General features: G+C 50.1%; 1 protein-coding gene across 8 annotated transcripts in view; it reads right to left on the bottom strand.

Moving 5' to 3' along the window:
• The window catches only part of TOX2 (TOX high mobility group box family member 2), a 131998-nt gene that overhangs the window by 76187 nt on the left and 37475 nt on the right, over nt 1–18336 (bottom strand). For 7 of the 8 annotated variants that reach the window (XM_036096035.2, XM_036096038.2, XM_078057234.1 and 4 more), the window contains exon 2: nt 5209–5274. The exons of the other annotated variant lie outside the window; for it this stretch is intronic. In XM_036096035.2, the coding sequence (XP_035951928.1) occupies nt 5209–5274 (66 nt within the window). The remainder of the gene's footprint in view (nt 1–5208; nt 5275–18336) is intronic. 8 annotated transcript variants of the gene reach the window in all.

Raw genomic sequence — 18336 nt, 5'->3', positions numbered from 1 at the left:
TCATTGAGAGCTTTTAAAACCGTACTATTTGATCATGTTACCCAATTTCAATCTCTGTCTTTCTCACTAACAAAGCCCAGTGACTTGCTTGACTAACAGAATGTGGTGGAAGTAGTCATATGCCAGTTCTCTCCCCCCCTCGCTCCCTCCCTCTCGCTCTATCACACACACACATACACACACACATGCACACACACAAATCCTTTCCATAATCCTTAGGACAAGGTCAGAAATCTTCAGCAGAGTCGTATTTACAGCTATGAGAGTGGAACATTCTACCTACAGCCAGGAAGGGTAAACTGAGGAGGTGACATCCGCAGTGCCCCTGAAGGGACAAATAGGCATTTGTTGGGTGAAAATAGGGGATTCCTACCAGAAGAAACAGTGCATACAAAGGCACAGAACTATAAATGAGCACAAGAGGTGACCAGAGAGTCATCTGTGTAACCAAAGCATTATTTATGATAAGAAAAACATGAAAATAAGTCCTCCCAGCTAGTTTTATGGAGTGCTGGTGGTTTATACAGTATTTTAGTTTACATTTTCACGAGGTAGAGCCTGAGATGGGGATTCCTATGACACTGACATTCCCCTTGAGAAGTGACTCAGAAGGGAAGGGAGGGCAACAGGACAGGGCAGGGGAAGGAGCTGAGCAAGGATGCCGCGTCAGCTGGAGCTCTGTGGAGATTTGCAGAACTGCTCCCCGCTTGAGACAAGACGCCCACCTGGCCTTCTGGACCATCCCCCACACCCCTCCCCATTCATGGTTCTCATTTGGCAGAGGTCAGTTCTCCAGAGAAGGGGCAGCTGTGAGTCGTTAGCAGCCAGCACTCACAACAGCTGGAGGACAGGTGCCCTGGCCTGGTGACGGGAATCCACACCACTCACCTATGGTACTTGTCATACTCTGGGCGGCAGACGTTACTCCTCCCATTTGACAGAAAGCTGACACAACTTGCACGGGGTTAGAGTGTGCATCTGGATGGGATGTGCAAGAGCTGGATTTGAATCCAAGTCTGCTGAGCCCACAGCCTCGTTCCTTTCCTCTTCAGCCTCATCCCAGCAAGAAGGAGACTCTTCCCCGGGTCACATAACCAGGAAATATTATCCTTGTAACTCCTGGCCAGGGTCTGTTCTCAAGAGGGGGAAGAGCTTATCTCTACAAGGCCCTCCCCTCCCAGAAGTTGCTGATGGGCCAGAAGTGATGTCTGAGAACTGCCTCTCGGTTTCGGACCACCCACACAAGTCTGGTGCAAAAGAAACACAAGGTCCAGGGGAGGGGGAAAGGGGATTCTGTGTGAAAGCTAAGGCAGCCAGGCAGGAATCTTGTGGAAACTTGGGAAAACCAAACAATAAAGCATGCATTTGCAAAAGAAACTGCAAGCCCATAAGAGCTGGTTTGAAAGTTTTTAACAGGGGGCATAGTTGGCTGGTATATATCCCACAGGAACCTGTGTCTCCACTGAAGTTTCTAGATGAAGAAGATGGTGTTTCAGGAGAAGATTACATTAAAGAGCAGGTTTTTAATACGATGAAATGGTATGTTCTGGAAGCAAACATCTTCCAGAAATGGCTTCCCGCTTACATCGAGAGCTTTGCACATAATAGGTGCCCATTTGTTCAATAGGTGAATCTCATATTTAACTGTATTTATAAAATGCATTTTATGCCATTTAGACTGTTTGTACTCTGCGGGCATCTGGATGGCTCAATTAAGTGTCTGACTCTTGATTTCAGCTCAGGTCTTGATCTCAGGGTCATAAGTTCAAGCCCCATATTGGGCTCCATGCTAGGCAAGGAGCCTACTTAAAAAAAAAAAAAAACAAAACATATAGAGTGTTTGTACTCTGAATCCTCTGTTGGCAAGGAGACCATCATTTTGCCCAGATGTTTATGTCAGCCCCCCAGGAACTGGGACAATACAATCCCTGTGGTTGGTGGGGCAGCACGTCATGACAGGGCATTAATGTGCATGTGTGTGTAGGGTGGGGGGGGGAAGGGGGTTCAGGCAAGCACTTCAGGGAAAAGACTGGAAGAAAACATTAAGAAGTAGGGATCCTGGAGCCCCACCAAGCCACTAGGAGCTGCAGGTCCTGGGCGAGTCTGTTATTCTTCAACAAAAATCAGCATGAACAACATCCCACGTTCCCGTGGGTTTGTTAAAAGACCACAATACTTTGCAGCTCCTCCCAACAACAGGGTCTACTTCCCCATTCCTTGAATCCAGACTGGCTCTCTGACTTGCTTTGAGTGACAGAATGTGCTGGAAGTACTCATGTGCCAGTTCTAAGCCTACCTCAACAGGTCTTGCAGCTTCTGCTGTTGCTGTTCTGGGAACCCTTTTCCCACCACGTGAACAACCTCAGGCTAGCCTGTTGGGGGACAAGAGACTGTCTGGAGAGAAGCAAGTCCCCATACCAACCAGGCCACAGCTGACCTGGTAGCTTACAGTGGCCACTTACAGGGGTCCTAGCTATGGCCAGAAGAGCCACCCAAATGAACCCAACCAAACCACCAACCCATGGAATTTTGAACCATGTAAATATTTATTGTTTTAAGACACTAAGTTTTGACTTGCTTGGGTTTTTTATTTTTTTAAGATTTTTATTTATTTATTTATTTATTTATTTATTTATTTATTTATTTATTTATTTTAGAGAGAGAGAGAGCATGGGGCAGAGGGAGAGGGAGAGAGAGAATCTCAAGCAGACTCCGTGCTGGGTGCAAAGCCCAATGCAAGGCTCGACTCATGACCCTGAGATCATGACCCAAGCCCAAATCAAGAGTCCAATGCCCAACCGATTGATCCACCCAGGAGCCCCCTGACATGCTTCTTATGCAACAAAAGTCAACTGGTACCCTGTAAGAAGACTAGATTGTAATTGCTAAATCTGTTCCCATCCAGGTTGGCTCACGCCACAGGGTGTCTGGTCAATCACAGGGAATCCTGATGTTTTCTTTATAAAGTGCTAAATTCGGGAGACTCTCTGAGTGACAGCACAAGAGGCCTGAAGGGACCCTTGGGGAATCCAACTGCCTCATTTCCCTGCCAGGGAAATTGAAGTCCAGAGAAGAGAAGGGGCCACATGACCCATTAGGCAAGTCTTTCCTGAGCGCCTTGCACGTGCCAGGCTCTGTAACACACTGGGAGACACAACAGTGAATGAGGGACCAGATCCTGCTCTAGTGTGGAAATCAGATGCTAACCAAGTCTTCACACAGATAAGCAGGCGACCCCAAACAGTGACAAATGCCATGACTTAAAAGGACATGGTGGCACGAGAGAGAATCAAGGGGAGGGGACCTAATTTGGATTTCAGGGTCACCAACAGCTCTCTGACAAAGGAACACTTGGCTGAAGCAAGTCAGGGGCAGGCTGGAGGTGGGAACGGAGCAAAGTAATGTGTGGAGCTCTGAGCCCCAGCTGTCCCCCTGCCTGGATGAGCCACTCAACATCCTCCAGCTTCAGTTTCCTCATCTATAAAATGGGATTAGTGGCAACCTACTACTTCTCAAGACTGGTGAAGATCAGCTGAAATAACCAGTGAGGAAAAGGCTTTGCAACTGTGGGGATGTGCTGGGCAGGCAGCTGAGGGCGCTGCAGCCAACAGCCTGTGGGGACGCTTATTTGCCCTGCTTCTCCTCTGCAAAGGACTGTGGGCAAACACGGAGCCCCACGAGCCCCACCCTCCCTTCTCCCCGGAGTATGGTGGCCACACTCTCCATCAGGGTTTGAGCCACGCCAACTCCACCTGCCACGGTTCTGAGAGCCAGGTTCAGCATGTTAACAAAATGCACTTGAAACACTGAAAAGAGCTCAGATGAGATGCTCGGGAGGAAGCTCTGGTCTTGTGAGACACCACACGTCCAAGCTGATTAAGGACAGTTCAACGACTTCAGTGGTCTCTTCCAAGATGAGCATTTCCAGGACCTGGAGTCCTGCCCACCAGAGTGTCTTTCAGGCTGGCACGAGTCAGTGCCATAGAAAGGTAGCTTTGCAGCAGCATCGTGATGCTCACATGGTCACAGGCCAGCGAAGGGGCGTGGGCGGCGTGGCGGCCCCAGCGCGAGCACCCCTGCAGTGGCAGGGGAGGGGGATGCAGTGCCCAGCAGTGGAGCCTGTGCACCACACTGAGGGTCCAGGAGCTGCCCTCACTGGCAGTGCGCCCTAAGGGGGCCCTAGCCCACGCCTTACTCATCTATGTCCACCACTGGATTTGTCACATAGGAGGGCACATAAGTGTTTGTGCATTAATAGGGTTCTAACCCCCGAGCTGGAAAATGTGGGCCCAGCAACCCAATCTGGACTGCCACAACCTTCATGACTGCACGGACAGAGGACGGAGGTCAGCTCCGGGGACGGGCTTGTCTTCCAGCTCCCCAAGTTCCTCTGCACCCTGAGCCACTGCCACTCTGCAGGCGCCCCTGCCTTAAGGAACCGTCCTCCAGGTTACCACAGTCTGCAGTGAGGACCCTCCCCAGCGTCCCAACCTGCAGTGAGGACCCTCCCCAGCGTCCCAGCCTGCAGTGAGGACCCTCCCCAGCATTCCAATCTGCAGTGAGGATGCTCCCGGCTGAAAGAAAACTTAACTTTTGGAGACCAGGCTCTCAGTGGAAATTCAGATTCTAGCTGGCATCTGGGACTCCCAGAGGGCTAGGGACCGGGATAGCCTTGCCCAGGGATGATCCAGTCTCCTTCCCAGGGAGGACCGCACAGGAAGCCTCTGCTCTCCTCCCTGTATGCCACATCCACAATCCTCTGCAGGGGTACTAGACAAGTCTAGGTGGGCAGGAGAACTCTGCATGCCTTTGCATGGGCACGTGTGCCTCTGTGCCAGTGTAGATCCCATGGGTGCTATGTGGTGGCAAGAAGCAGAGAGTACCAGGGAGCTTGTGACATCTCTACTCACTGCTGCTGAAGAGTTCTCCTCTGTGCATGGGAAATGTGGGCAACACATTTGCAGTTTTACCAAGTTTTCAATGGTGCCCATTTTTAGCCAACTGTAGCCAGGTAGGTGCTTTACAGAAAACACCATGGTCCCAGTTGGATTGTCACTTTCAAGGGAATATTTGATATTCTTGATCCTTGTGAGAGAGGATAGTAGTGGGCCCTGCCCCACCGCTCTGCCCCATCCCAGCCCACGTTGAAGCAGCTCAGCTCCAGCCAGCTCCAGGCTGAACCCCCCACAGGCAGGATGGAGCACCCACCTGGCTGGTCGATAGCAGCTCTGGGTTCCCGTCACTCATCCCCACGTAGGCACTGTCACCATCCAACTAGAACAGAGAGAGAGAGAGAAGCGGGTCTGAGGAAGGTGTTTTCAAGAAGGCCCCAGGAGATGCCCGAGAAGGTCAGGAGACTGAACGCACTGAGGGGAAAGGTCTGTGGGGCCCGGAGAAGCAAAGCTCGAGCCCAAGATGCCCAAATCTCATTTCAGCAGGATTCCCTCTAGGGTGAAAAGAGCAACCCCTGTCCTGTGGCCCCCGCGGGCTTGGATTAGCACCTTAATCACAGGGCAAAGAGAGGAAAACCTTCCTGCCCTTTATGCCTTGTCCATAGATGTGGCAGATGGTCCTTGTCAGATACTGGGCTCCCCAACCCTGGAAGTATGCAAAGATCTCTCTTGGCCAAAAGGCCATCAGACTATCAGCAAGAGCTAGAATTCCACATGATGGAGGGAGGCTGAGATCTTCAGAGCCCTGGGATCAGGACACCTGCCCCAGACATGCCCTCCAGGTCTTACCATCCTAAGAAGCTTGGCCCCCTCACATGTGCCCCTTGGGCCACCTCTGGCCACAGGCAGGGAGGGCTGTGGTAGAAACCATGCACGGACACTACAATCCTGTGTTCTGATAAGCTGCCAAGTCTGGATGCAGGAAGATCTCCCTGCAGTAGGAAGCAGGTGTTATGGGAGAAGTGTGGACTTTGGGGTCACTGGCTTTTTTCCATGATGTGTATTCTTGAGCTGGTGTCTGAATTTCTGAGGTTCCTCATCAGTTGAATGAGGATAATGACAGTGGTCCCATCTCCATGGGGTATTGTACCAAAACACGCAGAGCACTCAGCTCATTTCCAGTAAGTTCTCTTCCCTTGAGACAGGTGTTTTGGATCAGGTTCCCTAAATGCAGAGCGTGAGACCAGGATTTTCAAATGCATGTGATTTTTGAACAGTGCTCTTTAGGAAAATCTGTAAGGGAGGAAGGGAAGCAGGACAGGGCAGTGGAAGTAGCTAAGCAAAGATGTGATCTCAGCTGGAGACCCGCTGCAGCCTGGTCCCATGGGGAGCCGTGGGGCATGAACTGCCCCATGGAGTTCAGTCAGTCACTGGCTGAGGGCTGCCCTTAGGGGCCAAGGGGAGGCATAACCTTCTGAGCAGGGTGGCCCCCCTCTGGCCAGGGACAGTTCCCCAGAGAATTGTGCCAACTGTGAGCCATCTGCAGCCAGTGGTGGGGAGCTGGCTGTAGAGGCTAGTAAAGGGGTCTGGGCGGGGCCCCAATGGCAGCCGGCCATTTCATTTTAATTGAAAATTTAATTTTTTTATTAGGTTATCTTCACATGATTCAAAATTTCCAAAGCACAAAAAGCAACAGAGTGAAAATTCTCCTTCCCACCCCACCTCCCCGCCATCCATTGCTTCTCTCCAGAGGCAACCACTGAGTCTACCGGCTTCCTTTATATCCTTTCAGAGATGGTCCACATATATACATTTTATAGTCGTCTCTTTCACATAAATGACAACATACTATACACCCTGTTTTGCACCTCATTTTTCTCCTAGCAACACATCTCGGGAAGTATTTTATATCAGAACATAATTCTGTCTTCTGGTACCTGGTATTCCACGGTGTGGATGTAACAGATATATTTAACTAGTTGAGCTCATGGGCAATTGAGTTGTTTCTAGTCTTTCCCTATTCCAGCACTGCTCTCGTGAATATTTTTGTACATCCATCATTCCGCCTGGGTGTGAGTTTATCTGTAGGATTAGTTTGTATAATCGCTGGGTCCAGACGTGCGTGCATTTGTAATTTTGATAGGCATCACCAAACACCCTCGTGGAGGTTGTAAAAATCCACTCTCCCATGATCATGCACAAGATGTCTGTTCATCCAGAACCTCTTCACGCAGAGAGGCTCAGATGCCAGCCTGCTCCCTCTGCGGGTCCTCCCCCACCACCCTTCCCGATTCCCTTGCCTTGCTCTACCTTGTTCTTTGTTCCATAGGCCCTTTTACCTCCTAGCATTCTAAATCATTTGCTTATTTTACCATGTTCACTGCTTAGAGTGGATTTCCCCTGTCAAAATGGAGGCTCCTGGAGGTCAGGGATCTCAGTCTCTCTGCCTCCCAAACACCTAGAATAGTGCCTGGCAGAAAGCAGATAATCAATAATTGCTTGTTGGCTGAATGAATGAATGAATGAATGAAGCAAGCATGACACCATTCACATTGTCTTTTACTAGGCCAGTCTTCCCATCGGGGCAGTAGGATTGATGGCTATACCCAAATACCTTGCCAGCACAGGGATGGGCAGAGGCCTTCAGTGACTGCTATATTAACAAAAGAAAAGGTGGCACCATGCCTAGAGTCTGGGCACTGGCCCCCAGTGCAGGGGTCCATCCACCACACTGTGCCTGGAGCTCATCATGCTTCAAGGCCCTGCTCAGAAACCACCTCCTCCAAGAGGCTGCCATGCTCTCACCTTCTCTGGCTGCCCCTCTTACAACACAGATTGTCTTCACATCTGTCTTCTGCCCCAGAGTGGGAGCAACATGGAGGCTAGAACTGTGTCCTGGTCATTTCCAAACCCCGCAGCACCTGGAACAGTCTGGCCTCAGAAATGAGACTAGGAATGGGACAGGGTGGGGAGCTTTCAACAAAAACTCCTGGGTATCATTTGATGTGTCACCATGGCCATTTATTACTTAGATAAAAGTAAAACCTTTTTAAAAGCCACACATAATTTATATGTTTTATAAGAAAGAATGACTAGGAATGGAGGGGGACTTAGTTTAGCCAGGTCTCTGAAACATTTTATAAGGCAATAGTAATCAAACAGTATGGTATAGGTTAAAAATATAGGAACATGTATCAAAGAAGCAGATGGAAAGATGTCCCCCAAGCCCCTTGTTACAGCCCGTTGATCAACTGCTGAGTAGAACAGAACCACCGCAGAAGCAAGGACCCCTGTCTGCTCTCTCCGATGCACAGCAGGCACTCAACAAATTCTGGGGAATGAATGAATATACCTGGCACTGAGCAAAATGCTTGCCATAAAAGATCTCATTTCAGCCTCAAAGCAAGCCAGCAAAGCAGGTATTATTTTCCCTGTTTAAAGCCAAGGAAACAGATGGAAAGGATTAGCAGCTGCCCAAAATTGCACACCTAGAGGCAGGCTGGGCTTCAGAGTGGGCTGCCTGCTTCTTTGGTTTGGTCTCTCCCACTAGGCCAGAAGCCCCTTAAGAGTGGGGATCACGGCTTTGGTGCACCCCACTCTAGAACCAACCATTAGCCTGGGGCTGGCACATAACAAGTGTTTGGTAAATATGTGTTAGCCGTTCAGGGAGGGAGGCATTATCTGTGGTGGGCAGTGGGGGGATGGCTCTGGGGATATGAGAAAAGAAAACCCTGGATTTTGATGTGTGTATGCTGGAGGACACAAGGGGGTCTGCCAGTGGGACCACATGAGGTCACCAGAGCCTGCCTCTAGTGGGCTCATTCATTCACTCATTTATTCAACCAAGAAAAGCTGCCACGTAATGGAGTAAAGCTTGCTTCTTGCTTTCGAGGAGGACCTGAGAAGTTGGCAGAGGTTCCCAAGGCCAGGCCTAAGTCAGCCTCTGATTGGTTACTCCCAGGTGTCTTGCACGGTGTCCTGAGAGCACACTGGGTTTGGGACCTGGCTACTGAGCAGCCATGAACCCAAGGTGGTGGTGGTGGGGAGGAGGGGGTCTGTTCTCTGTTCCACCATATCAGAGCCCTCGCAGGGGGAAGGAGGGAGAGAGCGTGACCCTAAGGGTCCCAGGCTTCCCCTGGCTTGGCCCCCAGGGTCCTAAGGCCTGGAGCTTACTTCCTTAGCCCTTTTGGGGAGGTTGCTTTCTGGGGGAAAGAACTTGTAAGCCAAGGGGAGAAGTCACAAATCAAAGCAGGGCCCCCTCCTCCTCCATGTGCACAACCAAGATCACAAATGCCATCTGTACCCACCACACAGCGAATGCTGAGTGTATATGTGGACACGAATGTGTATGACAAATGCAGTGTGCCCAAGCATGCTGACTACATACACACCACAAACCAGTGGCGGACTATGACAGCACTTAGTCGCACACACACCACACCCATGGGTAACACAAGCCAACACAAAGGCGCCCACAGAACAAGCCTGAGTGTGCACATGTCACAGACCCTTTATGGGACTGGTACACAATGCCCACAGCATACGCACAGGGAAAGGAAGGGATGACCACTCCTCTGCAGCTATATAAACAGAACTCACCTAAATGAGCCCACAAACATGTATGGCAGGAGCACATCCAGACCTACACAAGAGCTTAAATTCCATGCATATCTCACAATTTATCAGTCCCTCGGCCAAAAATATTTTTTCACACCACACAACCTTCTGTATGCTTTAAAATTGGGGGGTGGGTGGGTAAAATGCAGGGGAAACAAGGGCCTAAGAATTTCTGTGAAATGCCAGGAGAACATCCTCTTACCACTGACTGGAATAGATTAATTTTCCCCATTTCATATTCTAATTATAATTCCTTTTCCCATCGTCATCTTCAGTCCTCATTACAGCTGGAAGATTGTTCTGCAAAAGCCAGACCTTCATCTTCTCTTCCCAAGAGTTTTGTCATGGAAATGAGTTTTGGAATCTGAAAGAACCCACATTTTTGCAAATATCGAATGTGTGGGGATAACCCTTTCATGACGGCCACCAGGGACCCTGCTCACAGAGGCTTCTGAAGGGTTTGTCTCTCCCCCAAGCCGTGTGGTCCCCTTGGCAAAAGGGACTCCTGGACCCCTATTCCAACAGCCCTCCCAACCTAGATCCCATTTTTACCTTTAAGGAAACTTAGCAAATAGGCAGCCAAGGTGGCAGGTGAGAGCCCTGATCTTAGAATCTGGCGATGCCAGCTCCATGGGCACCACTGTGAGCAAGTGCCTTAGCTGCTCTATGCTTCGGTTTCCTCATTCCTACAACCCTCAGAATCACTGATTCATAATAGGTGTAAATTAAATATCTGTGGGATGGATAAATGAGATAACTGGATGGATGAATGGATGGGAGGAGGGAGGGAGTGAAGGATGAGATAGATGGGTGGATGAATGGATAGATGGATGGGTGATAGATGTATAGATCAGTGCAGTCTAATGGAAATATAATGCAAGTCACAAATGCAAGCTACATATGTCATCTTAAATTTTCTAGTGGCCACAGTTAAAAAAGCAAATACACACAGGTGAAATTAATTTTAACGACATTTTATTTAACCCATTATTTTTAGCACATTATGATTGCAACATGTAATCAACAGAAAAACTGTGAATGAGATGGTTTAAAGTCTTTTTTCTTTTTGGTACTGTCTTTGAAATCTGGTGTGTATTTTACATTACAGCACATCTCAGTTTAGACTTAGCCATACTTCAAGTGTTCAAAAGTCACATGTGGCTGGTGGTTGACATAGTGAATAGAGAAGGAAATAGTTGCAATGGGTAAAATGAGTGGATGGATGGTAGGTAGGTGTATGGGTGGGATGGATGGATGGATGGATGGGTGAATGGACGTATGGATGATAAATCGGTGGGTGCGGAAGATAAGTGGTTTGGAGGAATGAATGGGATAGATGGGCCAGCAGGTAGATCAACAGATGACTCAGTGATTGGATAGCAGATTTAGAAGGTGGGATGGGGGGGATGCCTGGGTGGCTCAGTCGGTTAAGTGTCTAACACTTGGTTTCGGTTCAGGTCATGATCTCAGGGTCATGAGATCAAGCCCCGCATCAGGCTCTACAGCCAATGAGAAGACTGCTTGAGATTCTCTCTCTCCTTCTCCCTCTGCCCCTCCTCCCACTTGCGCTTGCATGTGCACATGTTCTCTTTCTCAAATAAATAAATAAATCTTAAAAAAAAAAAAAAAGAAGGTGGGATGGATGGATGGATGGATGGGATGGTTGGGTGAGAATGAAAAGAGAGATGGATGAGAAGATGATTGGAATGGTGGGTGAGATAGACAGATGGGTGAGATGCCTGGGTTGATGCAGTGGGTTGTGTAGGTGAGTGGGATGGACAGGTGGGTGGATAACTATATCTGATATTTCCTTCTCGCTCTATTCACACTTCCCCTGGACAATGTCATGGCTTCTTAGGGTTACAACATATCACTGACTCTCAAATGTTCATCTTCAACTAAGTTACACCCAGATTCCAATGTATAGTTTCTCCCTGGACATCTGGTCCATGCATATCTCAAATTTCACACACCCCACACTGAACTCATGACATGTGTGGACCTGCTCTTCCTCCAGGGGTCTGCCATCATGACAGCAGATGTCACCTACCCAGGACCCAGGCAGTACCTCCAGGATGACTCAGCCCTGTCACTCCTACATCCCCCAAACACCCACAGAGGCTTTGTGCTCAGCTCCCGCTCCCCCCAATCCATCCTCTATCCTGAATGTCACTAGTGATTACTTCAGTGCTCAGATCAAAACCCTGCTGTGACACCACATCATTAGCCTTGGCATCTAGGACCCTCCATGACAACTGGCCCTGAGCCTCAGCTCCCACGGCATCCATCAAGGTTGTAGAAACCTCCAGCGCCCCTGCCTTTACACACATTGTCCCATGATCAGCCTGGAGCATCCTCCTCCCCCCCTTCTCTACCCACTGAAATCCAACTCTCCCTAGGTCTTTTGTTTAAGGCTATGTGATGCACCCTTGGCAGTCTTGCTTGCTTCTACAGACCTGCGTTCTTGGGCCCAAGCTTAAAGCTTCCATCCCAAATTGGCTCTGGATTCAATTCAACTTCTACATGTAGCGTGATGTCCTGGGCTACAGCATGGATTCATGAATTAGAGTACTGGTTCCACCAGTAATAGTTGTGAGTGACCTTGGATTTAACCTATTATTGTTATGATGTGCTAAACTCTTATCCCCACATCAGCCTTGGCAACCCTCTCCATCAGGACCATGTTTCTTATGTCACTGAGGTTGTCAGCCATCCCTTCAAATCTCTCCCCTCCCCCACACTGTTGACAGTACACCCATCCTGCCCTCCTTCCCTTTTGTCTGAAAAGGTGAAATATCTCAGTTCTGTCCAAGGTCAACCCATTTATCTTGACCCCACCCCTCTCACATCTTCCCTTCATTCACTCTTACTCTCCATCTGGGGTCTAGGATCTAATTTAAATATGCAGAAGCAAAATGAAATCAGTCCATGCCCTTGGATAGCATGTACTAAAGACCTACAACGTGCCAAGTAATGCACTCACAACCATTGGGAATTTAAAATAAATAAAATTTGTCACAAGGCACAGAAACATAAAAGCAAAGGGATTCTGAGGTTACAGAGAGGGCAACTGTTGTTTACTGAACAGCATCTCCAGTGTGTACTATGTGCCCAACATTGTACTGACACAAGGCATACTGATTATGACACAGTCCCTGCCCTCAAGGAGCCCCCAGTTCTATGGAGAAGCTTCAGAGAATAAAATGTTCCTATTCTCCACATCTGAGAAAGACAGGCAGTTCTCTGGCCATAGTCCCAAGATGGAAACAAGTAACTACAAAACTTGTTCGAAGCCCGTCCCAATTGGTCAGTGACAGCTCCACATTCACTCAAGCCTCTGAAAATCAAGTGATCAATAACAGTCTAACTCCAATAGCCATATGTCCACCTCTGGGGCTCAGCCAGTCCCAGAACCTCCCGCTTCTGAAAGTCCCTCTACCCTAGGACTCCGTGCTCCCCCCAAACCCTACAAAGCTCAGCTCATGCTTGATTTGGAGAGACCAGCTTTGCAAAGTATAGCAATGACTTTAGCATTTCAGGTATCAAATAATGGCTTCTTCTTTGACAAATGTGACAATGGCAGGATAAGGTTATTGCAGGGGAATGGACACAAGAAGGAGGGCCTCTCAAGAGAGGCATCCTGAAAAGGTAACTTGGAAGCCCCGTAATGGGGGGCACACAGGAGGCTGGCCAGGCAAAGGGCAGGGAACACGGCATTCAAGGCTGCTGTGAGCTCAGGCCAGGGAGCACCTACCGTATACCAGACCTCATCCCAGAGCTGTGCCTGGTCATCTCACTGGAACCTTCCCAGAAATGCCAAGGCTGCAGGACCAGCCCCACTGTAGAGATGAGCAAGGCAAGGCTCAGGGTGGCTGGAGAGCTCGCCCGAATCCACCCAGCCAGTTCTGAACTTGGCCTTGACTCCTGGTACCAAAGCAACAGTTGTTCTGTAGAATCTGCTTCCCCTTGCTCCCCCATCCCCCACGCCCGGCCCCGGCACAGAGACACAGATCAAAGACCAAGGATGCACAGCCCCCAGCGCAGCCAGTGGCTGACACTGAGAGATGCACCTCACAGAGATCTGAAGAGGAAACAATCAAAGCAGCATACACCGCGCCTGCCTATCCCCACGTTGGGCCGTGAGAACACTCCTGCACAGATAAAACGCGGCTCAAAGGCTAGAGGCAGTGAATGTGGCGACTGCGCCCTGGGCCCTGCCGAGAGTGCGGTTTTATGTGGTGGTGTCACAGAGAGCTGTACATCAGGAGCAGGGAGAGATGGGGGAGGGGCAGAGAGGCGCGGCGCAGAGGGGAGGGGGCCAGGGACCGAGCCTCAGGCGCAAGCGCACTTAGAGAAGGATGATAGTTAAACTACTGGCTCTGAGGCCAGGCTCCCTAGGTCCACACCTCAGCCTTGCTTCTCAGGCTGTGTGACGCTTTAACTAAGTTACTATTTCTCAGTTTCCTCATCTGGAAAATGGGTATGACTATCATTTAGACTGAATAAGTTAATATACAGAAGGTAACTTAGAACATCACCTGGTACACAGCAAGCACTCAATAATTGTTAGCTATTACTTATATTATTATTGAATCCTTACAACAACCCCAAGAGGTTGCTAGGTCACTATAACTACCCCTCTTCCATAGGTGAAGAAACTGAGTGGGTCTTCATGCAAACCTCTGAGGTCTTACACATGGGAAAGACCCCTGATGCCTCTACCTGCCATATATAATTTGAAATAAAATTTGTAAATTAAAATCTTCATAAGAGTCCAAGTGAGAGCAGATTTTTCCCATGATGATGACCTTCATGCTTTGTTCCTAACTATCAAATAACGATTTCTCTCAAAAAAAAAAAGCTTTTCTCTTTATTGGTGCACCTGCTTTACCATGCATAATGCACATTCTTATTCTGCCCACTGAAAAACCTAATGCTATGACTGGCTCAGAGAGGTTAGGGGATCTGCCCAAGGCCACACAGCCAGGATGTGGCAGAGCTGAGTCTGCAGTCCAGGCTGCTGGTCCCCTAAAGGCCTATACTGTCTTCCTACCTACCCCCACCATTTCCAAGTTTTGTAAACCAGAGCAGGTGACCTCACAACTCTGCTCCTGGGGCCTCATCGACCAGTAAGGGGGAGCAATGCCTGCCAGTGCGGCTGGGAGCAGGCCTTGTGAGCAGGCCCAGTGTTATGGCTACTGTAGGACCCTCCGCCCCACTGCTGACAAGAGTTGGTGTGGATGGTGCTGTCTGTTTTAGTCATAAAATACATTGAGAGGGGGTGTAAAAAGACAGAGATCGCTACAGCTCCCACGGTGGAGTGCTACCTCTGGGAGATAGGCATCAGTATCCCCATTTTACAGATGGGGAGGCAGAACCTTCTCAACTGGCTCCAACCATTCTCCTTCTAGACCCATGCTGTCCGGTAGGGTGGCCACCGGCCACATTTGGCCCCTGAGCACCTGCAACACAGCTAGTCCAAATTAAGATGTGTGTAAATGTAAAATACACATCAGGTCTCAAAGACTCAGAACAAGAAAAGAATGTAAAATGCCTTATCAATAGATTTATATTGATTACATGCCAAAGTGATAACATTTTGGATATATGAAGTTAACTAAAATATATTATTAAAATTAATTTCACCTGTTTCTTTTTTTTAATGTGGCTGCTAGAGAACTTAAAATTACATATGTGGCTTGCATTCTATTTCTACTGGACAGCACTGGTTGAGATGCGGTCCCAAGGGAATAGAAGAATTCTCTGTGAGAGATAAGGGGAAACCGAGGCCCACAGAGTGGGTAGTGACTTGTTTGAGGCAAGAGGTTGGTACAGAGGCACAGCACTCATTGGACAAACGTTACTTGAGTTCTAGGTATTGGGATGCAGCGGAGAACAAAATGTGGAGCCACTTCCCAGCCCAGGGGGGACACGGGGATGATGCAGGACTCCTTGTTGGCCAGGCCCCCACACACCGGGCCCCCACACAGCCGGACCCGGCACCAACCCTCCTCTCCCCACAGTGAGCTCTGATCACACAGCTCAGGCGAGCTCCCACTCCAACCCAGAGCAGAACCACCTCAAAGACCCCTGGTGAGTCCCACACAGGCCATTAGCCGGCTGCAGCTGCCAAGAGAGGCTGATGGGCAGGGCAGCCCAGTGGGCAGAGCATGGCTGCCCGGCATGCCGGTGGCAGCTTATGTACCATCCACACTACCGCAGATTTATGGCAAAAATTATCCTCTCTCTCAGCTCCATTTAAAGCCATTTGGAGCTCGCTCCCATCCCGGATTATAAATCTAATTGCACATTCCAAACAGACAAGCGCTCATTAAGCTTTAATTATGCACATGTTGTTTTCAACAAACATTTTCATTTGGCCGCTGTGAGGGGGAATGTTTCCAAGGGGGCTGCAGACGCCGCCTGCGGCTGGAGGGAGCAGGCTGGGAAGTGGGTCAGGGTGTGGTCCGATGAGGCTGTCCAGGAGCAGGGCAGGGACCCCAGCAGATCTGGCGCACACTTTGATGGCCTTCCTCTGGGCTTCTACGGCAGGCGGACGCCAGCGTGTGTGTTCTCAGCTGGTCCCAGCTGCACCCCTACTGAACCCACAGTCTCATCTCAGCTGGCGCCAATGGGCCTCTCCGGGGTGGGAAGAGGGAGGATAGGGACCTACATTCCCAGCTCCGAGCCATAAGCCTTACCCCTCCAGGAGCCGGTGTCTTCAAAGCCTCTGGCTTGTCCCTGCTCCTACCCCCAACACTGCAGTGGAACCGTCTTTCTCCAGCACAATCTTCCCTTCCCTCATCTGTTCACTCATTGATTCCACAACTATGTCCCGAGCAGAGACCTGATCTGGCAGAGAGGGGCCAGAGTGGGTCAGGAAAGACAAGGCACCTGTCTGGTTCTGCCCAGGACCCTCTCCTTCAAGCCCCATCCTTGCCACTGGGGAAAAGTCTTGGAAAGCACTTGAGAACCTGCCCCCAGCCAACCCAACTCTCTTGGTGGCCTCCTGTCCCTCACTTAGGCTCCTCTCCTGCTCTGCCTTTTCAAAAGGTCTCGCACACACACATCCAGGCCTGGGCAGCTCTGCACCACCACCCCGCGCACCCCCTTTCTCTTCCCTTTCTTTGCAGTTAACTCCCACTCCCTCCATGCTGCCCCCTCCAGGAAGCCCCTGCCGAGACTGGCTGTCCCTCCGCTTGGGGGCACCATGAAAGCATTTATTGGACCATAACATCATACCCGCCTGCCACATGTCTGACTCCTAAGACCAGCCTGTCCCGCTATTTCCCCAAAGCACTATCTCCTCTGGGAGGGAAAAGGAGAGGCACCTGTTCACTGTGTGGCCTTCAACAATACCTTCCTCACTCTGGGCCTCATTTTCATCTTTTGTGCATGAAGAGGTTGAATGGGTGAGGCTCTCTGGGTCCTTTAGCGGTTTGGTCAGTTGTTTGTTTGTTTAAGATTATTTATTTATTTTGAGAGAGAGTGAGTGGGGGGAGGGGTAGACAGAGAGAGGGAGAGAGAGAAATTCAAGCAGACTCTGCGCTGAGTGCAGAGCCCAACACAGGGCTCGATCCCACGACCCATGAGATCACGACCTGAGCCAAAACCAAGTGTTGGACACTTAACTGACTGAGCCACCCAGGCACCCCCGTTTGGTCAGTTTTAAGTTTTGCTGTTTGTCCCAGAATTAGCCCTTCCTCTTCCCACCAGAAGAGGGTCCTGAAATCACCAACCCCCCTTCAAACCCCCACGACCCTACAGAGCAGGGGGAGTTTGTCGAGGCAGGTCTATGGTGCGCACCCAGAGATGGGGGGACGGTGATGGTGCAGAACCCCCAAGGCTGCTCCTCAACGAGCTTCTGGAAATGCAAGCAAGTGAAGTAAATGTGTTTTAAACATGGATGTCAAGAGCCATTCAGCATCTGGTGGCTACCTGTGGTTTTAGGGCAGGGTCCTGGGAACAGGCTCTGAGAGTGAAGGTGGGAAGTTCACTGCGGGGGGGGGGGGCCACTACAGGAAAGGCGGGAGGCAGGAGGGGCTGAGGGACAAGCTGAGCTGTGACGCAGTCACATCAGAGGTGGCAGCTCTGGAGCCACGTGCCAGACTAAGGCAAGGAGCCACTGCATTCCCAGGTGGGCCAGCCACGGGACCCAGACTGCCCCGGGGGGGGGTGGTGGTGGTGGTGGTGATAACCTGGGGAAAGGCCCTCTCCTTCCACCAAAGGCAATACCCAGAGAGGCTCAGTGCCAGCCAACAGCAGCCAACACTCTGAATAGCTGGCAGGATGAGTGTCTCAGTTGAGGAGGGATCTGGGTGACACGATAGCATCCACTACCACTACGATCATTTTTTCATTTTAACTAATTGGTGCAACATTTACACCGTGCTTGCATAAGCCAGGCACTCCTTTTGATTTGTAAATGTTCGCTCAACAACCCTGAGGTAAGTGACTACTAGTCAGGGCCCCATGGTACAGATGAGGAAACTGAGGTGAAGTGCTTGCCCAAGGCCACATAGATGGTAGGAGGTAGAGTGAGGACTCAAACCCAGAAGTCCACCGGCAGGGTCGCCGCTCCAACTGGGCTACCCTGCGTCTGCGGTCTGGCCCTGCTACCCTGCAGAGACGTGGAGCTGTCGTCCAATCCCAGCCGCCCCCCCAGAGGCCGGGCTGCGGTCAGCGGTCTAGAGCCTCAGGTTGCCGGGACTGCCAGTATTCATGCTTAACAATTATCTATCCTCCGCGGTTGGGAACACGTCCCAAAACTGATCCTTGCCAAAGACAATTAACCGAAGGCCACATGAGCAAGCGTCGGGTGGGACTG

The sequence above is a fragment of the Halichoerus grypus genome, chromosome 10 (assembly GCF_964656455.1).
Source record: "Halichoerus grypus chromosome 10, mHalGry1.hap1.1, whole genome shotgun sequence".
Lineage (NCBI taxonomy): Eukaryota > Metazoa > Chordata > Mammalia > Carnivora > Phocidae > Halichoerus > Halichoerus grypus.
This window is presented reverse-complemented; position numbering and strand designations above follow the sequence as displayed.